Source organism: Pseudophryne corroboree, chromosome 6 (genome assembly GCF_028390025.1).
Source record: "Pseudophryne corroboree isolate aPseCor3 chromosome 6, aPseCor3.hap2, whole genome shotgun sequence".
NCBI classification, from domain to species: Eukaryota; Metazoa; Chordata; class Amphibia; order Anura; family Myobatrachidae; genus Pseudophryne; species Pseudophryne corroboree.
In genome coordinates, this window is record NC_086449.1 from 574,339,309 (window position 1) to 574,366,311 (window position 27,003).

Here is a 27,003-nt window from a genome sequence, read left to right on the forward strand (position 1 = left end):
TGTATACCAACTTCAGGTCTCCTGCAGATTTCATGCCTGATTCCTTCATCCAGCTCTTCTAATGAATTTGTGTCTGGTCCTAGCCTTTATCAAAATCATTATCAGTTTGAGGTAGGTGGTCACTCGTTTCCCTTCACAGGGAATATATATATATTAAATGGTAGATAGAGTTCATTACAAGGGTACATTCATCATAGATGAAAATAAGTCCTGGTGCATCAGAATCCTGTTTCTTTCTTCTACCTTCACAGGAGAGTTAAGACAATGGACATTAAATGACACAATGGAGGTGATTCAGGCCTGGTTGCAGTATTGTGAAGAACGTAAGGTACCTATGTTTGGTACATTGCTCATGCGCCGGACCCATGCTGCACATGTGCAGTAAGGGTCCTGCAACCAGGGTCGCAGTAAGGCTGCAGACATCAGTCTGCAGCCCTTTGGGGGTGGAAAGGGGGTGGTGATACTCTCCGTTTGCCAAATAGGGGGCGCGTCACTGCAGTTTTGTTGGAGTGCCTAGGTCGGGTCTCCATCTTCCAATATAGCTTCCCTGGCCTCAGCGACGGAGCTGCGGCTGCTGGTCTGTGTACTCTGAGGGTCACTCAGCCAACCAATGGTGTTGCAGGTGATCCGATGCTGTGTCCTCTGACGCAGCACTAGATCACACATGCATGTAGGAGGCGTCTACTCATACCAGACACCTCCTGCTGCATTACCGCATGTAAGCATCGCTGCTGATTCCAAAGAAGCAGCAACTATGCTTAATACAACCGCACCTGAGCAGGCCCAATATGCACATAAGAGTGTATGCAGGTGGTCAGGGACTATCAGAGACGCTAGGCATTACCCAATAACAATCTTACAGAAGCAGTATCAATCACTAGACATATCTAATAACTAATGTCACCCATGCCTGAGTTTTCCTCACTAAAAACAAACAGGTTAAAAAAGCAGTAAACCAGTGTTTAAGTAGAATTGGTGCCAGCAGAAAAGTAAAATGTACAACAAAACTAAAATGCTCCAATAAATTCCATACAAATAACATGGGAAAAGGAATGCGCCACAACAGGCACAAACAGAACTATATAGACTACAGCGTAATGGAGAACAAAGCAATTACAGTAGGTACGAGCCAGAAACAAGGTGAGAAACTCTTGAGGTTCCTTAACAGGGACCAGATGGGTATCCCACTATCAGTCAACCTCCCGAGAACGACACCCCAGTAGTAGCAGAGGTAAAACAAAAAGTATGGGACACAGTAAAGGCCAGTCCTGGAGAGACACAGCCGAGATGAAGATGACTGCTGAAATCCAGGAGCACCAATGGGACACACAACCCTCCCAAGACCACCAATGAAAAGGCCGGCTGCTCATGTTACCAGAGCAAGATGTCACCTCAGATGGGGGCAGTGTGCAGAAACACTGAGAACCTGCTCCAACCACTAGTCCATGAGCTAGGAAGGGGGTGATGAGGATGAGGTGGTAGTCTACATCTATAGTGCTCCAAGTTGAACGGCACTATGCAAGTGAGATATGTTTTTATTTTTCAACGGTATTTCATGGTTAAAATAAATATGACTCAAATGAATGACTAGAAGTTATTAAGACAGATGAGTTAACTAAAAAAATGGGAAAGAAAAAAATATATCACTGAATAAAATTAATAATCACTCGGTAGGCACTGGTAGTATTCATAGAGAAACAAAAACTTGGTTGTTTTTTCCCCCTCTGAGTTTGGCGCGCAATTGCGAACTGAGAATGGGGAAATGTGTCAAACCTTCCAAAGAGGACAAGTGAAGAAGTTGCCCTTTGTAACCAGTCAGATTCTAGCTGTCATTTATCTAGTACAATCTCTAAAATGTTAGCTACTGTAGAATCAGATGGGTTGCTGTGAACAATGCCTCCACTTGTCCTCTTTATAAGGACTGATAAATCTCCTATATCACCACTCTCATGGAAAGCAACAGCATGCCCATCACAGAGAGTGGTGTTTGTAATTTTGTAGAAAACCTATCAAAGTGCAGCACAGTGACACGGCACAGAAACAGTTGCATGTTCTAGCAATGCTGTAAATATCTATACAACCATATTACTACACACATTTCTCCATCATGGAACATGTTTATATCTATCCAATCAAGAATAATGTTGACTATAACAACACATACCTCCACTTTTGTAACTTTTTTGACACTTTTGACACTTCCTGTACGTTTTGGTGCTTTGTCCACGACATCTTCATCTGACTGTTCGGTTTTAACCTCTGCCTGTTCTCCATCGGACTTCACACTGTGTCTTTGTTCCTCAGAAACTAGCCAAGTGGATGGGGCTGTATACAAAGAGCAGAGGTTTACACTTGGCGGCAATACAAAGACATGGGATTGGGATACAGCTGCTTTGACAGTTTCTAAGCAAACATAAGGAAAATGGGCCTAATTCATGTTTGTACACTATAGATGTTTACCACACAAGGGAGGCATTAACAGGGAGTTTATGGGAAGTGCTTGGGAAAACGCAGGCGTATTACGGCTATTTTTGGGGCATGTATCTGCTGATGGTTGCGTAGCCATAGACCAACCCTTAGCCCTGATGTTCATTGTTGTTTCGTACAGACTGTGAATGTGTACGCAATTACAAATGTGTTTCAAATTGCTACGGTGAGCATCTTTTTTCATTCACTTGCTAACATTAGCAGCTCCATAGCCTAGAAAATCGCAATTACAATTTGTGTACCAACATGAATTAGGGCCAATGACAGAACTAGCAACGGGGGGTCACACACGCGCGGTTAAATTAAAGATTTTAGGGAAAATCAGACTTGCTCTAGGGGTGTGTGATAAAAATAAATAAAAAAGACAATAATTTCTCATTTTTGGTCCAATACTTGAATAGGAAAACACTTGCAGGGGTGCCTTAAATTGGTGGTCCAGGACCAATTCCAATTATTTATGGTCCATGTGATAGGCAAAACCAGTGCTGACAATTATATTAATATGATACCTCACCACATAACTAAGCCTATGTATGACATATAAACACAATTTAATTAATTAAAACGTTTTTTTCTCTCTAAATCTATCAATTAGAAACCTTTGGCCTAGGGGTGCCGTGAAAAAACATTCTGATAGTCTAGGGTGCCGTGATTCAAAAATGTTTGGGATCCACTGCTCTACATAAAGAGGATCTGTTTAAAATGAACCTGTTTAAAGGTTCAAAAAGTATCTTGTGATATGGTAAGGATGTCAGGTGGAGGGCTATATTTACTTTATCCCATAATTCACAATTGACTTTGCTCTCTCAATTCGCTTTACGTTTTTTATTTATTTCTCATTAAAATTAGTAGTACAAATGTAAGGAAATAAACAAATAAATAAATAAATACATGGAATATAAAATGTGCGCTGTAAACTTACACAGTATCCATGAAAGCAGAAAAAAAGACAAATAATGATATTGATGACTCTTTCTGATCAGGAGGAGCTTAATGTAGCAAGAGTAAATAACAATAACAACTGCCCATTCAATAGGAGCAAAATGCAGCCATAGTAAATAACAGTAACAGACAAATAACTGCCCAATCAATAGTAGAATTATGTAGCCAAAGAAAATACCAATAATATAAGGACATTTTCTAAGAGTAAAATATTGCTTAAGGCTTATCCAATAACAAAAATCCATAATAATCCAATTGAAATCAGATCATTTATGAACATGTTGGTTAATGCAGTCAGAAGATTACTGTGGATGAATCCAATGGGTCTCTATGTGTTGTCACATTCTGACTGTACCAACAGATCCTTGTTATTCCAGGAACTACCTAAGAGACAATGAATACAACCTCATTGGTGTTCATTCCGAGTTGATCGCTAGCTGCATTCGTTCGCTGCGCAGTGATGAGGCAAAAAAACGGCACTTCTGCGCATGCGTATGCGGCGCAATGCGCACTCGCAACGTACTATTACAACGAACGATGTAGTTTCACACAGGGTCTAGCGAAGCTTTTCAGTCGCACTGTTGGCCGCAGAGTGATTGACAGGAAGTGTGCGTTTCTGGGTGTCAACTGACCGTTTTCAGGGAGTGTTCGAAAAAACACAGGCATGCCAGGAAAAACGCAGGCGTGGCTGGGCGAACGCAGGGCGTGTTTGTGATGTCAAAACAGGAACTGAACAGTCTGAAGTCATCACAAGCACTGAGTAGGTTTTGAGCTACTCTAAAACTGCACTAAAAAACTTTGCCACCGCTCTGCGATCCTTTCGTTCGCACTTCTGCTAAGCAAAAATACACTCCCAGTGGGAGGCGGCATAGCGTTTGCACGGCTGCTAAAAACTGCTAGCGAGCGAACAACTCGGAATGACCACCATAGTCCTCTTTGGGATTAGTGGTTTTGAGCAATTTAACAAACTCTGGAAATCATAGCTTTATTTAGATTGTTAACAGCAGCAGCTTCTCCAATGTAAAGAGCATCACCAGAGAGTAGAGGGATCTCTTCTGATCCCTCTCCTCCTTCCTATTCAGCATGGGTCCATGAGCAGACCTAAGGTCATAGATGCACAAGGAAGCAATGGGGACAGGATGCAGAAGTGGAATCTTTCGCCAATGCAATCAACGGCGATAGTCATTTTTACACTTCTAGAGGACAGCTTCTTGACGGAGCAGATGTCCCTACATGAGTAAAATGTTAAATAACTCCCTAATTACACCTCTTATAGCTGCTAATAGTTGCAAAAAGTGATGTTGGTTATCAGGCAAAAAAGGGGGTTTTAAACAGATTCCTTAGATCCTTTTTGATGCTTTACTGGCAGAAAGCACTTGGTGGAATGGACAGACTCCTCTGCACGGAGTATCTGTAAGCTATACTGAAGCAGGTATCCGGATAATAGGTCAACAGTCACTAGGCCAACCATTACTGGTCAACACTGTCAAAAGGTCGACATTGTCAAAAGATCGACATGGCAATGGTCGACACAGGAAAGGGTCGACATGGTTTTTTTTTGTTATTTTCAACTTTTTCATACTTTACCATCCACGTGGACTACGATTGGTAATAGTAACCCACAGTATGGCGAGTTAAGAGAGACATGCAAGGGAATGCGGTGCGCTAACTGGAGTTCCTGGTTCTTTTACGGAGAAGATGACACAAAAAATATATATTAAAAAACTCGTGTCGGCCTTTTTTTTTTTTTACTGAGTCAACCTTTTCTGTGTCAACCTTTTTACCATGTCGACCTGGTGCATGTCGACCTTTTGGGGTCTACCTAGACACTATCGACCTTTTTCAGGTTGACCCATTGTTCCATAACGGGATCAGTATGAATTACCGATGGCCGGGATGCCGGCTGTTAGTATACAGACAACAGCATCCTAGCCGTCAGTATTCCAGCAGCAGGGCGAGCGCTAGAATGCCCTTTGCGGGCTTGGTGGCTCGCTGCACGTGCCACAAGCTCTATTCCCACTCTGTGGGTGTCGTGAACACCCAGGAGTGGTAATAGCACCTGTGAGCTGGGATTCCGGCTGGCATCATTGTCAGCAGTCGGGATTCCGGCGTCAGTATCCTGTCCGCCGGGATCCTGACTGCGGGCAATTTAACTGTATCCCTCCATAACCACTGGATCAGAACACAGCTTATTTGGTCATTTGGACAAGCCCTGAATCTAAGCAAATAAAGGCTGCACTGAATGCCAGTAACTGTTTCAGATATCAAGATATTAACATTACTATGGTGAATGACAGTAGCAGAAACACAAATACTAAATCAATAGCGAGCGCTGTGCAAAGGGAAAAGATATTATGTTCTATATTTAATGGTTATTTGTAAAACAGTCTGAGGAAAGTTCTCTATCTGTCCTTGCAGCAGCGTTTCTAGAGAGGAGGGGACCCGTGTGCAGACTCCATGTGTGGGCCCCCTCCTCTCCTGTAGCCATCACCGCTGCTGTCCGCCGCTCTCAGCGTCGAGACTCTGGCACAGTGCCAGAGTCTACAGCGCATGCACAGGACTCCGAAAAATGGGCGCTGCACCATTTTTCCAGAGTCCTGCCAGAGTCTCTAGAGCTCAGTGTGCTAGCAGCGGCGGTGATGGCTACGGGAGAGGAGGGGGCCCACACACAGTCACCGATGGACGCTGGACAGGTAAGTATAGAAGAAATGGGTGCAGTGTGTGCGGTGTGGGCCCCCTCTGGACCCAGGGGCCCGTGTGCACCACACACACTGCACCCATTCTAGATACACCAGTGTGTCCTTGCATACTGTGGGCCTGATTCAGTTGTATGCTAATGCACCGCAGATGGATGTGAGAAAATATGCTAATTGAACAACCACTGGGATTTGTATAGAGACGCCCACTGGAGCCTTTGCAGCTGCCCGCAACTGCGTACACATTTGCAGCATCGACAAAGATCTGGAAATAATAGACTCATGGAGTAGGCCCCCACACATCAGCAATCACAATTTATTGACTCACAGATCCTAGAATTTGTTCCCAGATACACTGTTTCCCCAAGATCCATCTGCCTGTACATTACAGATTTTGTTTCAGTGATCAGCAGATTTTTTTCCCATCCAAAATCTGGATCTGCACATCATGAAAGTGCCCATACATCACCTGACTCGATTCTCATTTTACTAGTCACATGTAGAAAATGGAAATAATGCGTTACTACTACCCCTCTTCTACTCTTACACTTAATAACATTACTCTACAACTACAATTACAACTTTTGTTCATAGTTACAATTGGGAAACAAAACAAAGTGTGGCGTCATCCCCCTAAGCATAACCAGCAGTGGGCTCTTGGATCAGGCCATGGTAATAAAAATACAGGGCAAAATACGAATAGGGGCCCCCCCCTATTTTTAGAATAAGCACCACGCTCCACTAGCAGGGGGGTAATGCCACAGCCAGGGGACACACTTGATGGGGTCACCCCCCTCCCCCAACTAGTCAGCCCAGGCCGGGAATTCTTCGGAAAATGGGGACTCCAGGACTGGGCTAAAGCTCAGGGATATCCGGTGGTGGGTGCGAGGTTGATAGCTGACAAAGTGCATGAGGTCCCCCCAAACTACAACCAGTCCCATGCTCATTGAGCAGGACTTGGTTAAATAAATACAGGAAACAAAATGTGTAGGTGTCCCTCATATTTTTAGAACCAGTACCAGGCTCCAATAGTAGGGGGTAATGCCACAGCCAGAGGACACACTTGACAGAGTACCCTATCCAGGTAGAGTATGATATACTGACAGACGGGATTCCGACTGTCAGTATATCCACAGCGGCATCCCGTCTGCCAGAATACTGTGGCTCGCCACAGGTTTTATTCCCACTCAGTTGGTGGCATGGACCCACAAACCGAGTGGGAATTAGGGGAGTGTGTCAGTATGCCAGCCATCAGAAAAATGCCGGCTGTCGGGATTCCGGCATCGGTCTCCTGAATGCCGGCATTTTGACTGCATCCCCCCATCCAAAGCATTCATCTGCCCTAACTGGTCAGCTCAGACCGGGTATTTCTGGGGAAGTGGGGACCAAGAAATGGGTTCCCCCTCTCCTGCCCATGTACTGAAGCCCAGGGATATCCCCCTCACCCCTGGGTGGTCAGATACGAGGTTGATAGCTAATAAAGATAATACGGTTATAAATTATGAATATTGTATTGGTTTAGAAAACTTGATTTACACGTATGGTCATAGGACAGTGGTTCCCAAACTTTTTTGAATCACGGCGCCCTAGAGTAACAGAATTTTTATCACGGCACCCCTAGTCCAAAAGTTTCTAATTGGGAAATGTATAAAAAATATTAAATTAAGTAAATTATGTTTATATGTCATACTTAGGTTCAGTTATGTGGTGAGGGACAAGATTTGCTTCTGTTTGTACACATATTTTATGACTGGCAGCCACAAGTACTAGTTTTTCCTATTACATGGATAATAAATATTTTGAATTGGCCCTGGAGCACCAACCCGAGGCACCCCTGCAAGTGTCCCGCGGCACCCCAGGGTGCCACGGCACACAGTTTGGGAACCACTGTCATAGGATATAGTTAGATTTGTGAAATGAGTGTACAGGAGAATCCTGAACCTCAGGGATCTCTCCCAGACACCCAGAAAAGTGGGTCGTTCTCCTGAAGCGACCTTGCAGCTGCCGGTGCCACCTACTTCATGGACTCATGCCCCGCTTTACAATGGCGGGAATCATGACATTGTATAGGGGGGTGGCTACGATTATGTGATCACAACGTCATAATCCCTGCACCACACACTTGGCAGCACTATTCTCCCCCCTGGGGGGCAGCCAGAAAGCAGATACGCATGGGTATAGATTACTGATGTTTGTTATCCAATAACAATGTGGTCATGTAGAACCTACATGCACAGTAATTAGAAAGTGAAAACAGTGATTATATAGTTTTATTAGCCCTCTGTTATATAAATCAACATTTCTAACCAGTAATGCCAGAACCACTGCAAACACTGTGACTTATGCTGGCCATACATTATGCAATTGTCCTCCCGATCCACAGATTATCGGAAGATCGAGTCAATCTCCTATATAATAGCCCAGATCTGTGACTCTGTGTCTGTGTGTATAACGGTGGGCGTGGCTAGGAGCTCTCATTGGGTTAGCAGCAGGTCTATCACAAATAGTCCACAGCTGATTGGGCGAGAAACGCCATCCCACAGAGGTTACATCCAAAGCGAGGCTCTGCCCTTTGGCTGCTGTGTGTTCCCAGAGCTGGATTAACAATGGGGCTGATGGAGCTGCAGCTCCAGGTCCACACCCCAAAATAGGTCCACTGCATCTGCAGCAACATACCGTCCAACAATTTACACATAAAATAGGAGTTTGGAGAACCAAAAATCGGTACAGACCATAAAAAAAAAAGTACTGTACCTGCCACAAAGGTCCAGCTGGAGGGTATGCCACTGCATCTGCAGCAAGTCTCTGCGCTGTAGATAGGGCACAAAAAAATCCTTTTACTGCAGCGTCCTATGGGGGTCATTCCGACCCATTCGCACGCTGCACTTTTTCGCAGAACTGCGCATGCGCGCGGGCGGCAATGCACAGGCGCGTCACTGCCTGGCGACGGCCGTCGCCGGGCAGCGTCGAGAATAACTAAGAAAACATATGCAGTGGCGAACGCAAGTATATTGACAGTAAGAGGCCGGCCGGAGGCAGGCATGCCCAGCCGTTTCCAGGTAGGGATCCTGACGTCTGCTCCGTCCTGGATGATCGCAGCAGGCGAGTAAGTCCTGAGCTGTGCAGAGACTGCAAAAACTTTTGTTTGTGCAACTCTCTGCACAAGCGTTTGCAGCCCTGCACAGCGATTCCCCCCTCCCCTGTAGGCGGCGACTACCTGATCGCAGCAGTGCTAAAGGTAGCCTGCTAGCGATCAGGTCGGAATGAACCCCTATGTCCTGCTGCCAGTCCACCTGCCCCCTCCGGCATCAACAATCCCCACTCTCTAGCCGCGGCGCAGGTGGAACAAAAGCTGCTGCGACCACCGGCATAGATGTGTATGAAAGCACTGCAGCGGAAGGCTTTCATAGCCCTCCCTGCGCCGCATACTCTGAGCCCCGGAACCTCCTCTGCGCGTGATGTCAAAGAAGTACCTCCCCGCCACAGCCCCGCCCAGATCCCCAGAGGCCCTGACTCCGCAACACAGCACCTGGCCGGCCTGGAAGCCCCAAGATGGCTAATGTAACGGATAGAGTGGGTGATATCATGGAGGTTAATGTCTGGACGCTGAATCAATGTAAAAGGTGACAGTGCAGTGCAATGCAGTGGGTGTGCAGTGTCACTGACACTGCACTGCATTCTCCCCTTTTACATGGATTCCGCAAGTCAATTAGTTCTGCCAGCCAGTCGCTATTGTTAGCGCCGGTGTCCTTACGCGCTAAATAAGCACTAAATAAACTACAGCTCCCTGCATCTTGGGCAGAGGATCACACAAGCAAGCATGGGGCCTCTATTTAATCAGGACACCTCCTGCTGTTTTTGCATATTTTCATATAAACTGCATCAATCTCCTTATCAGGCCCAGAATACATGATGTGCTCTGTATTTAGATGACAATATTTGCATCTTTTTTACAAAAATTAATAATATACTCCCATTTTACAGCCAACTCTGCAGCCGTCCCTTTGTGTTCATTTGCATATGACGCACATTAGCTTTTCTATAGCTTTAATGAATTAATTTATATAATAGATTTATAGATTCATAATTGTGGTAATATTTTTTTTTTTTTAACAATTTTTTATTGAGACATCATGGATTGTTCATACAGAAATAGTGTGAGTACAATGACATTTGCAAATGAAGAGATCATGGGGGTCATTCCGAGTTGTTCGCTCGTTGCCGATTTTCGCTATATTGCGATTAGTTGCTTACTGCGCATGCGCAAGGTTCGCAGAGCGCATGCGCTTAGTTATTTTACACAAAAGTTAGGTATTTTACTCACGGCATAACGAGGATTTTTCATCGTTCTGGTGATCATACTGTGATTGACAGGAAGTGGGTGTTTCTGGGCGTGTGCGAAAAAACGCTGACGTTTCTGGGAAAAACGCGGGGAGTGTCTGGGCGAACGCTGGGTGTGTTTGTGACGTCAAACCAGGAACGAAACTGACTGAACTGATCGCAATGGCTGAGTAGGTCTGGAGCTACTCAGAAACTGCTAAGAAATGTCTATTCGCAATTCTGCTAATCTTTCGTTCGCAATTCTGCTATGCTAAGATTCACTCCCAGAGGGCGGCGGCTTAGCGTGTGCAATGCTGCTAAAAGCAGCTAGCGAGCGAACAACTCGGAATGAGGGCCCATAAGTAAACAATGTACGGTAAATTCTCATAGTGTCATAGTAAAAATACAATAGATGATACACAGTATATGATCATTCATTAAAGTCACTCGTGTTGTAGAGATTAATACAAGAAGCATTGAGGGGAGCCGCCAACAACCTCCAGCCCTCAAACCAAAGATATAGGCAGATCTTGTATAGCCAATCTAGTCAGGTACCACGTGGTGTTCTTTAGACTATGGTAAATTTGTAATCGTGTGGTGAGAGATAGACTGGAAATATATGAATCCCATAAAGTGAAAAAACGACCCACTTGTTTACCCTTATCCACAATTGCCTCCACCCAGTACATCCGGAATAGGTGATGAAATTTAGTCAGAAATAGAGGTATCTGTGGAGGTGTGTTATCTATCCAAACTTGAAGTATCGTCTTTTTCCCCGCTGCACTAAGGGCTACCAGCAGTGTTTTACACTCTGATGGCATCCGGAGATTAGGATCGATGATACCTAAAATCGCCCATTCGGGGGTAAATGGCACAAAATGTATTAGTTTAGCTTTGGCGTATCTTCTAATGAGATGCCAAAAGTACTGCACAATGGGACATGCCCATAAGCAATGGTAGGTATCTGCCTCACTCTGGTGGCATTTTGGGCATAAATGTGTTTCCGACGTTCTCATATGGAAACGCCGCAATGGGGATAAATAAGTATTGTGATATACATTTAGAAACAATTCGGTGTACATACTTGCCGACAGAACCTTTCGGGAGTATAATAGGGCTTTTTCCAATGTAGGTATAGTCAGTCTAGGAAAATGAGTCAACCATTTGGACATGCCGCCTATTATGGTAGCATGATCTAATATTGTTCTTAGAAACGTATAGTGTATAGATATGGCTTTGTGATTAGGTACAGGGTGTAATAAGAGGTTGTCCAGTGAATTTTTCCAATCACCTTCCGTAAAATATGTGAGGACATGTCTGACATAAAATCGTGTTTGCAAAAATGGCAAGGGAAACGGAGTAACCATGGCGTGTTTTGTAGATACTTCAGAAAAGGTTAGAATGCGGTGATAAAGATGGAAGCCATATTTGTTCATAAGACTCCATTTTATCTGACAAGTTGTTTCAAATTGTTTTTCAGCTTAGAATTGAAACAGGAAAAAGTACAGACACTGCATTTTGTTTGAACCCACATTGTGAAGTTATGACCTTTATCTAAGATATATTTTACGGTAATTTCCTAGCAGAAATATAATGTCAGCAGCTAGACATGTGAGCTTCAAAGGGTATTTGTCAGTTTGCGGTACAGCAGGTGTAAAAATATAACCAGACATATGTAGGTTTCGAAGTTAGCAAAAACCCCATAGTTATTCCACTTAAGAGCACATATAAAAAATATAGATGTTGGCAAACATATTACGTATAAGATAGAAGTTTTATTAGCCAATAGGATTAAGCTTCGTGTCAGGAATTGACGACACGATATGTTAATTGGTATCACTTTATAATGTACTGCTGGTAGGAAATAAAGCTCTCTCTCTGCTCTATTACTTTCCACTATATACACGTGTGGCTAGTTATTACAAAGGTTATTTTGTTGACTGGTCACTGGCTGCAGCCGTGTATGAACCTGATGCTGACTGACTGAATGCGTGCTTGAACTTGGTTAAGCAAAGGGTGCCCTTTCCTGGGCTCCCCTTTATCAATATGGAGGTCCCACCGAGATCCCACATCACCTGTTGAACAGAGGACGACTGAGCGGATGGTTCCTGGACTGAGACTCAAAACCCATGCATGGTACGTAGAGATATTTCTCTGTAGACTCTCATTCCATTAACTATCCAATCTGTTCTGCTGCAAGACAGGCATCGGGATCGTATGCACAAAGTTCACTCAGTAAACAGGTTTTTCTCATTTTCATTCTATCTCTTGCTTATATGTGCTTATATATGTGTTATAAAGGCGTAACAATGAATGAGTGTGGAAGTAAATGGATTCTAAGTATTTAGAGTGTGTCTGCATATAACCAACTGATGGGTTGATAAACCACTGTCTTGTTTTGTCTTATATTGAGAATTAAAACGTAGTTTAAGTTTGTGTTACTGCAGTCTATATGTGTAGGATATTGTAAAAAGACTCTAGAAATAAGTCAGAGTTATTAAACAGACATGTCCCCTTTGTAAGTGTGTAGTACTCTTAGTAAAGGCACACCACGATCAGACATTTTATTTACATTATATTTGTAGTCCAGGAGAATCTCCCCTATTTTCTGAACCTTGGGAAGAAGGATTTGACATTTTTGCACCAGTTTGTTGTCATTTAATTCCTACAGTAAGGGACATTGGAAGGAAGTGGTCTGATATACTGTCTGAATTAAAAGATTCAGAGCAGTATATTGTACACAATATAAGAGTCTAAATTGTACTCACAGTAGAATATCATTGCATCTGACTTGCATACTTTGGTTGTATTATACAGTACGTCCTGTCGCTTTAAAAATTATAGCGTACAGAGTTTAAGAAAAAAAAAAAAAACAGGAACGGAAGCCGTTTAAAAATTTTTTTTTCTCTCTCTTCCGTGAGCTGTAACCACAGACTAGTGTGAGCAGTGAATGCAAGTTAAATTTCCTGTCAGGATTGTGTCTGCATAGTTATCATACATAAGTTAGGAAAAGGATATTCATTTATTTTAAAAGCCATAGTGTATACCGCAGAAGAAGGGGTTTGGGAAAAATTGGTTACAGATCACCTCTGTTTCAGGCAATTTTCCTCACAGTTATATCTCTGAGGATCCGTTAGATCCAGGCTACTGATGTTTCCCGGATTTTATTGAATACTTACTGGCCATAAGTATTGGGAAATACAAATACTTATCCTTCGGATGAAGCACCTCGGAGTGCCATGGACATTATGAAGAATGTACATGGTGAGCATGCTTGAAGGGTATGAGACGATTGTTTCAATGGGCAAAAGTGACTACTAATGGCACTAGACCCGGATAGGTTGAAACAAATTAGAAGTAACCTATGGGAGATATGTGAAGGATAATAATCTGGAACAGAGTCTTGATTTGTGGATTAAAACAGGTAAATTACTTCAGTATAAGAAAAAGTTAGAAGAGTTAGGACAAACTCAAGAACAAATGGCTCTAATTAATATGGATGATTTTAAAGATGCAGACATATCTGGACAGGAAACAATGATACATAGATGTCCCAAGAAAACCAAAGGGTATCCGTACTGGGCATGTCCAAATTGTAGACATTGTAACCCACCAGATGATACACTATGTCCAATTAGTCAAACACCTTGGTCCTATAAATGTAAGCCCTGTAAAGAACCAAATGTTAGGAAATCTGTTAAATCTAAAAAGTTAATCAGTAAATGGTTGCCAGTGTTAAAAAAATAAAAGACCTACTAATTATACCTGAAGATGTGCATGCCACAGACTAATATATTGGTAGACTAAAAATTGTACAGCATGTAATGTCAAGAGACCAAAAATGTCTCCTAACAAAAATTTATGTATGTCTCAAGCTTGGCATCTGCACCTCCAGTGTATAATTTACTTAAGAATTTGGTCCCTGCAAACTATATCCGGTGTACACATAAGATGCTGTCACACCTGGTGTAGCTGCTGACGGACCTAATCCAGTGCGCCAAAAGTTGCGCTGAACCACTGCATGATATAAAAAAATTCAGAACTGTTAACATAACAGTTACAGAACTCCCTGATGTTAAACAACAATTTATGAAGTTCATTAGATATGTAAAAAAAATTAAAAATAATTTAAACCTAAAAATAAAATCCAAAAAGGGTTATAAGTTTTCTGGATCCTGCTTAGTGATGAACAATTGGACTCAGGTGGCATGGAAATGCAAACATAAAACCAGCTGGTGGTAATCTATTCTTGACTTCTTTTTGCCTTCCCATGTGGGCTGGTCTGGTCCGTCATTAGCTAAAACTGGGGTCCAAAAGTCTCAGTTTCAGGCTGCTTTTGTCTCTGGAACTGCATGCTTATCAAATTGTGTAAAGAAATTATTCATAAATTGTAATCAGTGTGTTTGCCCTTTTCTGTCATTTTGTGCCACAGAATAGCAAAATATATAGTCTGCAAATTACATTGGTAAATATGTATTTAATCAGTGGCTACAAATGACTTGTAGACTTCAATGGAAGTGTGTAATATAATGTATTATGTAAGTTCTAATGGTTTATCATTAAACTCCAGCTAACCCCTGTCGGAGTTGGGAGAGTGCAGGCTCACTCTCAGTGTTTTATTTGTGTGTGTAAAATAGTATTCTCTTAATATAAAGTTTCGGATAAGTATAATGAAATGTGTTGTGGCCAAATGAATATTGCCCCAGCCAATAGCAAAGGGCTGTCATAAAACTAAAAATATAACATGTATTTGTATTAAAAAAATCTCCACAGTAAAATTAATATCTCTGTGTCTAAAACAGTAACAGTTCATAGGTAAATAATTAGGAACATGTTACAGATGTAAGAAAATATTTTCTTTAATGTACAGCTCGTTACTGTTCCAGTTACAGTGTGTAATGAAATGTCAGAGAATCAGGAAGTGTTTGGGTAACTAATACAAGGGGTGGGGCCAAGTGATGAGGTAAACTAGGTATGAGAAGTGGGCAGAACTGTAATCAAAGTCCATACCCCTAAAATAGTAGTCTGCCCTCATGATACAATTACATTTACATGGTATAAAATCAAGATTGTAACTGTAAACTGTAACAATGCATAAATAATACCTCTAAAAGATGTTAGGTGAACATACATTAACATTGCATCACTGTTGATGCTTGGCATATAACAGTAAAGGAGGGAGGTTTATTTTAGAAATATCTCTATGACGCACCTTACAACAGCTTAAGTCATTTCTAAAATTAATCACCTATTGTACAAAATACATTCCAAGGGCATCACAGAAAACTAAGTTTTATATGATGCCATCAAAAGAACAACAAGTGTAAGGTATTTTTAAATAAAACCCAAATGTCAAAACTTATTGCTATTCATATATTAAAAAAAAAAAGAAATGTAGGGTACATAGAAATAAGTTACAATATGCACCAGACAAAGTACAATTTCTGGTACACTGCATTTCTGCTTATAGTAAGCATATCACTACAAAAAGGAGGAAAATTATTTCAAAAGTTAAACCTCCTCAAACTCATATCCTTTTAGGACTGATCACTTATTGCAAAGAGTGAATTGTAGGCGCATCACAAAAACTACTAGTGTTATATGATGCCCTAAAGGGACAAAATGCACAAGGTGCATTACTCATAACACAAGAACAGCTAAATGCTTTTTGTCAGCTAAAAACAAACATAATATCAGCACCAGCACTGGGACTTCCTGATTATGCAAGGCCTTTCAATTTGTTTTGTTGTGAAATTTCAGGCCATAAAAAAAAAATAAGAATTTACTTACCGATAATTCTATTTCTCGTAGTCCGTAGTGGATGCTGGGGACTCCGTCAGGACCATGGGGTTTAGCGGCTCCGCAGGAGACAGGGCACAATAATAAAAGCTTTAGGATCAGGTGGTGTGCACTGGCTCCTCCCCCCATGACCCTCCTCCAAGCCTCAGTTAGGATACTGTGCCCGGACGAGCGTGCATAATAAGGAAGGATATTGAATCCCGGGTAAGACTCAAACCAGCCACACCAATCACACCGTACAACCTGTGATCTGAACCCAGTTAACAGTATGATAACAACGAAGGAGCCTCTGCAAAGATGGCTCACAACAAGAATAACCCGATTTTTGTAACAATAACTATGTACAAGTATTGCAGACAATCCGCACTTGGGATGGGCGCCCAGCATCCACTACGGACTACGAGAAATAGAATTATCGGTAAGTAAATTCTTATTTTCTCTAACGTCCTAAGTGGATGCTGGGGACTCCGTCAGGACCATGGGGATTATACCAAAGCTCCCAAACGGGCGGGAGAGTGCGGATGACTCTGCAGCACCGAATGAGAGAACTCCAGGTCCTCCTCAGTCAGGGTGTGCCCCTGACCAAGTAGCATCTCGGCAAAGTTGTAAAGCCGAGACCCCTCGGGCAGCCGCCCAAGATGAGCCCACTTCCTTGTGGAATGGGCTTTTACTGATTTTGGCTGTGGCAAGCCTGCCACAGAATGTGCAAGCTGAATTGTACTACAAATCCAGCGAGCAATCGTCTGCTTAGAAGCAGGAACACCCATCTTGTTGGGTGCATACAGGCTAAACAGCGAGTCAGATTTTCTGACTCCAGTCGTCCTGGAAACATATATTTTCAGGGCCCTGACAACGTCAAGTAACTTGGAGTCCTCCAAGTCCCTAGTAGCCGCAGGTACCACAATAGGTTGGTTCATGTGAAAAACAGAAAACACCTTAAGGAGAAATTGAGGACGAGTCCTCAATTCTGCCCTGTCAGAATGAAAAATTAAGTAAGGGCTTTTATATGATAAAGCCGCCCATTCTGACACACGCCTGGCTGAAGCCAGGGCTAATAGAATCTTCACCTTCCATGTGAAATATTTTAATTCCACAGTGGTGAGTGGATCAAACCAATGTGACTTTAGGAAACTCAAAACAACATTGAGATCCCAAGGTGCCACTGGGGGCACCAAAGGAGGCTGTATATGCAGTACCCCTTTTACAAACGTCTGAACTTCAGGCACTGAAGCCAGTTCTTTCTGGAAGAAATTCGACAGGGTCGAAATTTGAACCTTAATGGACCCTAATTTTAGGCCCATAGACAGTCCTGTTTTCAGGAAATGTAGGAAACGACCCAGTTGGAATTCCTCTGTAGGGACCTTCTTGGCCTCACACCACGCAACATATTTTCGCCAAATGCGGTGAAAATGTTTTGCGGTTACATCCTTCCTGGCTTCGACCAGGGTAGGGATGACTTCATCTGGAATGCCCTTTCAGGATCCGGCGTTCAACTGCCATGCCGTCAAACGCAGCCGCGGTAAGTCTTGGAACAGACAAGGCCCCTGCTGGAGCAGGTCCTCTCTTAAAGGTAGAGGCCACGGTTCTTCCGTGAGCATCTCTTGAAGTTCCGGGTACCAAGTCCTTCTTGACCCATCCGGAACCACGAGTAGCGTTCTTACTCATCTCCTTCTTATGATTCTCAGTACTTTTGGTATGAGATGCATAGGAGGGAACACATACCCTGACTGGTACACCCACAGTGTTACCAGAGCGTCCACCGCTATTGCCTGAGGGTCCCTTGACCTGGCGCAATATCTGTCTAGTTTTTTGTTCAGGCGGGACGCCATCATGTCCACCTTTGGTTTTTCCCAACGGTTTACAATCATGTGGAAGACTTCCCGCTGAAGTCCCCACTCTCCCGGGTGGAGGTTATGCCTGCTGAGGAAGTCTGCTTCCCAGTTTTCCACTCCCGGAATTAACACTGATGAGAGTGTTATCACATGATTTTTCGCCCAGCGAAGAATCCTTGCAGTTTCTGCCATTTCCCTCCTGCTTCATGTGCCGCCCTGTCTGTTTACGTGGGCGACTGCCGTGATGTTGTCCCACTGGATCAATACCGGCTGACCTTGAAGCAGAGGTCTTGCTAAGCTTAGAGCCTTGTAAATTGCCCTTAGCTCCAGTATATTTATGTGGAGAGAAGTCTTGATCACACTCCCTGGAAATTTTTTCCTTGTGTGACTGCTCCCCAGCCACTCAGGCTGGCATCCGTGGTCACCAGGACCCAGTCCTGAATGTCGAATCTGCGGCCCTTTCATAGATGAGCACTCTGCAGCCACCGCAGAAGAAAACACCCTTGTCCTTGGAGACAGGGTTATCCGCTGATGCATCTGAAGATGCGATCCGGACCATTTTCCCAGCAGATTCCACTGAAAGGTTCTTGCGTGAAATCTACCGAATGGGATCGCTTTGTAAGAAACCACCATTTTTCACAGGACCCTTGTGCAATGATGCACTGATACCTTTCCTGGTTTTAGGAGGTTCCTGACTAGCTCGGATAACTCCCTGGCCTTCTTCTCCGGGAGAAAACATCCTTTTCTGGACTGTGTCCAGAATCATTCCTAGGAACATTAGACGTGTCGTCGGAAAAGCTGCGATTTTGGAATATTTAGAATCCACTCGTGCTGTCGTAGAACTACTTGAGATAGTGCTACTCCGACCGCCAACTGTTCTCTGGACCTTGCCCTTATCAGGAAAGCGTCCATATTTCTTTTAGGAAGAATCATCATTTCGGCCATTACCATGGTAAAGACCCGGGGTGCCGTGGACAATCCAAACGGCAGCGTCTGAACTGATAGTGACAGTTCTGTACCACGAACCTGAGATACCCTTGGTGAGAAGGGCAAAATTTGGACATGTAGGTAAGCGTCCCTGATATCCAGTGACACCATATCGTCCTGGTTCGCTATCACTGCTCTGAGTGACTCCATCTTGATTTGAACCCTTGTATGTAATTGTTCAAATCTTTTAGATCTCACCGAGCCGTTTGGCTTCAGTACCACAATATAGTGTGGAATAATACCCCTTCCCTTGTTGTAGGAGGGGTACTTTGATTATCACCTGCTGGGAATACAGCCTGTGAATTTTTTCCCAATACTGCCTCCCTGTCGGAGGGAGACGTTGGTAAAGCAGACTTCAGGAACTTGTGAGGGGAAGACGTCTCGAATTTCCAATGTACACCTGGGATACTACGTGTAGGATCCAGGAGTCCACTTGCGAGTGAGCCCACTGCGTGCTGAAACTCTTGAGATGACCCCCCACCGCACCTGAGTCCGCTTGTATGGCCCCAGCGTCATGCTGCGGACTTGGCAGAAGCTGTGGAGGACTTCTGTTCCTGGGAATGGGCTGCCTGCTGCAGTCTTCTTCCCTTTCCTCTAACCCTGGGCAGATATGACTGGCCTTTTGCCCGCCTGCCTTTATGGGTACGAAAGGACTGAGACTGAAAAGACTGTGTCCTTTTCTGCTGAGATGTGACTTGGGGTAACAAAAGTGGATTTTCCAGCTGTTGCCATGGCCACCAGGTCCGATGGACCGCCCTTTTATACGGCAATACTTCCATGTGCCGTCTGGAATCTGCATCACCTGACCACTGTCGTGTCTATAAACATCGTCTGGCAGATATGGACATCACATCTACTCTTGATGCCAGAATGCAAATATCCCTCTGTGCATCTCGCATATATAGAAATGCATCCTTAAAATGCTCTATAGTCAATAAAATATTGTTCCTGTCAAGGGTATCAATATTTTCAGTCAGGAAATCCGACCAAGCCCCCCCAGCGCTGCACATCCAGGCTGAGGCGATTGCTGGTCGTAGTATAACACCAGTATGTGTGTATATACTTTTTAGGATATTTTTCAGCTTCCTATCAGCTGGCTCCTTGAGGGCGGCCGTATCTGGAGATGGTAACGCCACTTGTTTTTATAAGCGTGTGAGCGCCTTATCCACCCTAAGGTGTGTTTTCCAACTCGCCCTCACTTCTGGCGGGAAAGGGTATACCTCAAATAATTTTCTATCGGAGGAAACCCACGTATCATCACACACTTTAATTTATCTGATTCAGGAAAAACTACAAGTAGATTATTCCCACCCTACATAATACCCTTATTTGTGGTACTTGTAGTATCAGAAATATGTAACACCTCCTTCATTGCCCTTAACATGTAACGTGTGGCCCTAAAGGAAAATACGTTTGTTTCTTCACCGTCGACACTGAAGTCAGTGTCCGTGTCTGTGTCTGTGTCGACCAACTGAGGTAAATGGGCGTTTTTACAAGCCCCTGACGGTGTCTGAGACGCCTGGACAGGTACTAATTTGTTTGCCGGCCGTCTCATGTCGTCAACCGACCTTGCATCGTGTTGACATTATCACGTAATTCCTAAATAAGCCATCCATTCCGGTGTCGACTCCCTAGAGAGTGACATCACCAATACAGGCAATTTGCTCCGCCTCCTCACCAACATCGTCCTCCTACATGTCGACACACACGTACCGACACACAGCACACACACAGGGAATGCTCTGATAGAGGACAGGACCCCACTAGCCCTTTGGGGAGACAGAGGGAGAGTTTGCCAGCACACACCAAAAACGCTATAATTATACAGGGACAACCCCTTATACAAGTGTTTTCCCTTATAGCATTTTCACATATGTAATCATATCGCCAAATAAGTGCCCCCCCTCTCTGTTTTAACCCTGTTTCTGTAGTGCAGTGCAGGGGAGAGCCTGGGAGCCTTCCTCACAGCAGAGCTGAGCAGGAAAATGGCGCCGTGTGCTGAGGAGAATAGGCCCCGCCCCCTAAAACGGCGGGCTCTTCTCCCGGAGTTTGTGAGATCTGGCAGGGGTTAAATACATCCATATAGCCTCAAGGGCTATATGTGATGTATTTTAGCCATAAAAAAGGTATAATACATTGCTGCCCAGGGCGCCCCCCCCAGCGCCCTGCACCCTCAGTGACCGCTGGTATGAAGTGTGCTGACAACAATGGCGCACAGCTGCAGTGCTGTGCGCTACCTTATGAAGACTGAAAGTCTTCTGCCGCCTGTTTCCGGACCTCTGGACCTCTTCAACTTCGGCATCTGCAAGGGGGGTCGGCGGCACGGCTCCGGGACGAACCCCAGGGTGAGACCTGTGTTCCGACTCCCTCTGGAGCTAATGGTGTCCAGTAGCCTAAGAAGCAAATCCATCCTGCACGCAGGTGAGTTTACTTCTCTCCCCTAAGTCCCTCGTAGCAGTGAGCCTGTTGCCAGCAGGACTCACTGAAAATAAAAAACCTAACTTAAACTTTTATTCTAAGCAGCTCAGGAGAGCCACCTAGATTGCACCCTTCTCGGCCGGGCACAAGAATCTAACTGAGGCTTGGAGGAGGGTCATGGGGGGAGGAGCCAGTGCACACCACCTGATCCTAAAGCTTTTATTATTGTGCCCTGTCTCCTGCGGAGCCGCTAAACCCCATGGTCCTGACGGAGTCCCCAGCATCCACTTAGGACGTTAGAGAAATAAAAAAAAATATTAACGCAGGTACATGGTGACAAACAGCGACCCCTAGCGTATTACTCAGTACAGTTAGACCCAGTCATACGGGCAGCACCAACATGTGTCAAGTCAGTAGCAGCAGCAGCGTTATTGTTAGACAAAGCTGCTGATATTGTTCTGGGTCATCCCTTAACTGTACAGGTGCCTCACTCAGTGACTGAAATTCTGAACCAAGCGCAGACTAAACATTTATCTGCTGCTAGACTAACCAAATATGAAGTAGCATTGCTTACACCATCCAATGTCACTATCAAGCGTTGTACTTCTTTGAACCCAGCTACATTATTGCCGCTGGTTTCAAAAGAGGGGAATGGTGCAAGTGATGATGAAATGACAGTGACAGGCACAGAAAACCAATCAAATTTTTCGAATTCTATACATGATCAAGAACATGATTGTATAGAGTTAATGAATCTTGAAACCGCAAGTACACCAGAAATACAGGAACATCCTCTACTAAATGCAGATTTACATTTATTTGTGGATGGCTCCAGGTACTATGTGGATGGGGAACCTCATACAGGTTTTGCAGTTACCACAGAGACAGACATCTTAATACAAGAACCCTTGCCATCAGGTAGTTCAGCACAGGAGGCAGAGCTTAGGGCACGGATGGCAGCCTGTATTTATGCTAAAGGTCAAACAGTTAACGTTTATACAGCCTCAAGGTACTGCTTTGGTATTGCCCATGACTATGCAGTTATCTGGAAGAGCGGAAATTTTATAGGCTCTTCAGGAAAACCAATAAAACATGCAAACTGTATTAGGGCATTATTTGCTGCCTTTCAATTGCCAAAGAAATTAGCAGTTATAAAGGTCAAAGCGCACACTAAAGAGGATACTGCAGAGGTCAGAGGAAACGCTCTAGCTGATCAGGCTGCAAAAGCTGCAGCAGTCCAGGCTCCGCCAGACACTCAGGTGATGTTAACTGTCACACCAGAGTCATTAGACTTACAGTTATTGTGCAAATTACAAGCACAGGCCTTAGGCAAGGAGAAAAAGGATTGGGAAAAATTAGGTGGGCAAATACACAGTGACAGATGGATGGTGGAAAACCGTATCTGTTTACCACGCTCACTTTACCCAGTCTTAGCACAAATATTGCATAAAAAACTCACCAATCAAGAGATGCAATGGTGAGGATTCTGAACCAGCATTGGGTGGCACCAGGTTTCACACAGGCAACACAGGCTTATGTTGCAGGGTGTGTAACTTGTGCTTTACACAACCCAGGAAAGGTTGTGAAGGTACCAGCAAAAAGTACCCCGCAAACCTGCTACCCCTTTCAGCGATTACAAATAGACTTTATCCAGTTACCTAAATGTTCTGGGTATAAAAATGTACTTGTGTGCAAAGACCTATTCTCAAATTGGGTTGAAGTTTGGTATTGTAGAGCAGCAAACGCCAAAAACAGTTGCAAAGAAGATAATGCAAGAAGTAATATGTAGATATGGAGTACCTTAAGTTATTAAAAGCAACAGAGGTACCCATTTCACAGGAGAAGTATTAGGCAACATTCTGTCAGATTTAGGTGTTACTCAGGCCTTTTACACTCCCTATAGGCAAAGTAGTAAACATGTAGAAAAACGTATCTATTACCTTAAAACTAAAGCTATAAAAATAAGTTACAGAAACAGGCAAAACATGGCTAGAAGGTTTACCCATTGCTCTGTTCTCACAAATACTTCAAGTGAAAAGCATGGGTTAATACCATATGAAATCTTATTTTAGTATTGTTGCTAGAACAGTATGTTATTTTCCCCAGCAGCTTCTGCATGAGCATGGTAACTTAACTTATTACGTAATGCATATATAACAGCAACTAACCAAATTGCACGGCAAAGTTTTTGATTCTATTCCAGACACCAACTGTTACCAAGACTCACATGAACTAAAGCAAGGTGATTGGGTGGTCACTAAGAAAAAGAAAGTCTCTTGAACCCAAATTCAAAGGACCGTTTTAAGTTCTGTTGACTACCGCCACTTCAGTCACGTTAAGTGAAAAAGACTCGTGAATAGACGCATCTCATTGCAAGAAAGTGACAAAGGAAGTATTATCCAATCACGATACACAATCAAAATATATAAATACAATTTAATAGGCCCCAGGCCATATAAGGGTCTGGGGGATGTATAATGTGTAACTTAGTTCTTCTTGTTAGCATGGTTATTCTTATATAAACAGTAATGATTGAATCTTACTTATATGAGGAGTCAAGTGATAGTGCAATAATCAGTAACTATGCCAAAAATAACAGAACAAAAGGGAATACACATAGGATGTCAACAATTACCCAGGTAAAGACAAATAAGCATAAAAGATGCTGGTCATTAAATGTAAAACAGGACCAATATAAACAGTTGTCACCAATTGTTTACTGTATCTGCAGCCTAGTATGTCACTTTGCAGACCATCTATGAAGTAAAATGTTGTACTTATTTAATAAATTATACTAGCCCAGAAGATATTATTGATGAAAAGATAAATGAAGTAATACAGTTGAAAAATCAGTTCGCTACTAATCATAATTATACCAGTGTATTTCCAGATTCTTTCTTTTCTTGGTTTTATAAACACCATACAACCAATTGCTTTTCAGAAATATTATCTATTGTTGCTAAGGAACTTGTTTTGCTATTAATTGCATATTTTAAGGCTTATTATGTGGATACTGACACTAAAATGTTTTTCTACCCAAGGCATTGCTGAAACTGCTAAACCGCAACCAATTTATATAAAACTTATTGGAAGAGCTATAATATATAACTCCACATCACACTACTGTGAAAGCTGCCATACAAGATACTCAAAAGCTGTCCCTGCTGTTATGATGACGTAATCTAATGAACTTTGCTGTCACAATATTGAGTCAAAAAGACTTTCAAGAACTATTGAGCAAGGACTATGAACATTATCACGATCTCATCTTCACTGAAAACGCTTCTCCTTTATGAACTTTCTTTTGTGGTTAGGGATAAGAAAATAGGGAACATTGGTTCTGCCCGAACATAGGGATGTTGAATGGACTAGCCCATGCCTGGAGTGTCCTTATGGTACACCAGTCGTGAAAGTAGGTGTCCCTATAGAATCAATGACCAGGTAAAGGAAGGGTAAATTAAAATTAGAAACAAAGAGGGGAAGTTGATAAAGATGGAAGCCATATTTGTTCATAAGACTCCATTTTATCTGACAAGTTGTTTCAAATTGTTTTTCAGCTTAGAATTGAAACAGGAAAAAGTACAGACACTGCATTTTGTTTGAACCCACATTGTGAAGTTATGACCTTTATCTAAGATATATTTTACGGTAATTTCCTAGCAGAAATATAATGTCAGCAGCTAGACATGTGAGCTTCAAAGGGTATTTGTCAGTTTGCGGTACAGCAGGTGTAAAAATATAACCAGACATATGTAGGTTTCGAAGTTAGCAAAAAACCCCTAGTTATTCCACTTAAGAGCACATATAAAAAATATAGATGTTGGCAAACATATTACGTATAAGATAGAAGTTTTATTAGCCAATAGGATTAAGCTTCGTGTCAGGAATTGACGACACGATATGTTAATTGGTATCACTTTATAATGTACTGCTGGTAGGAAATAAAGCTCTCTCTCTGCTCTATTACTTTCCACTATATACACGTGTGGCTAGTTATTACAAAGGTTATTTTGTTGACTGGTCACTGGCTGCAGCCGTGTATGAACCTGATGCTGACTGACTGAATGCGTGCTTGAACTTGGTTAAGCAAAGGGTGCCCTTTCCTGGGCTCCCCTTTATCAGCGGCTGTCATCTACGGAGACAAATGATCGAATCGAAGTTATTCCTGCCGACCTCCACATAGTAAAAGGGTGAGCAGCCATGCCATCCAAAAAATCAGGGTTTTGGGTCAAGGGTAAATGTAAGGAATGAAATTGATTCAGATTCGCATTGTGGCTCAAAATGTGCCATATTCTCCTGGTGGACCACAAGAGCGGGTTTGATTTAATATGGTCTGGAATTTCCTGGTCATGCTGATGGAGGAAACACGTTAAATTAATGTTCGTTAGAAAATTTTGTTCCAGAGGTGTATCCGTGTAAATTGAGCTGTTTTGTAGCCAATCCCTCAAATGCCTCAAAAGCGCAGCTTGGTTATAAACCTCAACATCAGGGAAATTGATCCCTCCATTGGATTTAGGCTGGGCAAGCTTACGCAATGCTATACGTGCATGGCCCCCCTTCCAAATAAAATTTCTGATAAGTTTATTAATTGATTGTGTGTCTGATTTCGTCAATAAGACAGGGAGTGTTTGTAGTGGGTATAGTAGGCGTGGGATAGCTATCATCTTAAGTAGATTGTATTGTAATATTTATGTGTATAATGAGTGCAGGTCAAGTATTCAAGTCAAAAGGAAAATAAAATGCTGCTATAAGGTGATATGTATATGTATATGTTTTACTGTCACGGATATCTATACATTTTAGAATAGTTTATACATGTTTTTTATATGAAAATAGAAAATAACCTAATGTAAAAGCCATCAAACATGTGGATGACTGTTTCAGTATAAGATCTTCTATTAGTATGGTTGATCAAAGATCTATTAGAGCCGTACCTGGATCCACAACGGTTTCCACCAGTCCACTGGAAGCGCTGCGTAACCGAGGCTCGGGGCTCTGCGAGTGCAGAGCGTCATCACCTTGTATCAGAGTCAGGTCCTGCATGCTGAAACTCCGCAACTTCTCTGATAATACGCCCTGACCCTGAGAAATAAAAATGTTATAAAACATGTATCTTGACACAATATATGTCCATATATGAAAACTAACCGAACTAGGCACACATACTTTAATAGTAAGTGAATCACAGTAAAATATATCTACAAGGTATAATAAATTCTTATGCGTTCTCTTCCATCCTCTAAAGCATGGGTCTTCAACCTGCATCCCTCCAGCTGCTCTGGAACTACACATTCCATCAGGCTCTGCCTAAGTTTTAGCATGCATTAATAGCAAAACTGTGGCAGGGCATGCTGGTATGTGAAGTTCCACAGCAGCTGTAGGGCCGCAGGTTGAAGACCCATGCGTCTAAAGTGTAATCTATAAGTGGAAATGACACCTCTCTACTTATATCCAGGGCTGCCAAGAGATTTTTCGAATTTGTATTAGGGGGGCACATGCAAGAGTGTGGAGGCATGGCCAAG

The 27,003-nt window shown here is 43.0% G+C and overlaps 1 protein-coding gene across 3 annotated transcripts in view; it reads right to left on the reverse strand.

Annotated features, from left to right (window-relative positions):
- Positions 1-27,003, reverse strand: part of REEP2 (receptor accessory protein 2) — a 188,622-nt gene that overhangs the window by 32,033 nt on the left and 129,586 nt on the right. For 2 of the 3 annotated variants that reach the window (XM_063927859.1, XM_063927857.1), the window contains exons 6-7: positions 26,416-26,563; positions 2,165-2,325 (exon numbers count right to left, since the gene is read on the reverse strand). In XM_063927859.1, the coding sequence (XP_063783929.1) occupies positions 2,165-2,325; positions 26,416-26,563 (309 nt within the window). The remainder of the gene's footprint in view (positions 1-2,164; positions 2,326-26,415; positions 26,564-27,003) is intronic. The other variant, XM_063927858.1, reaches the window with a different exon arrangement.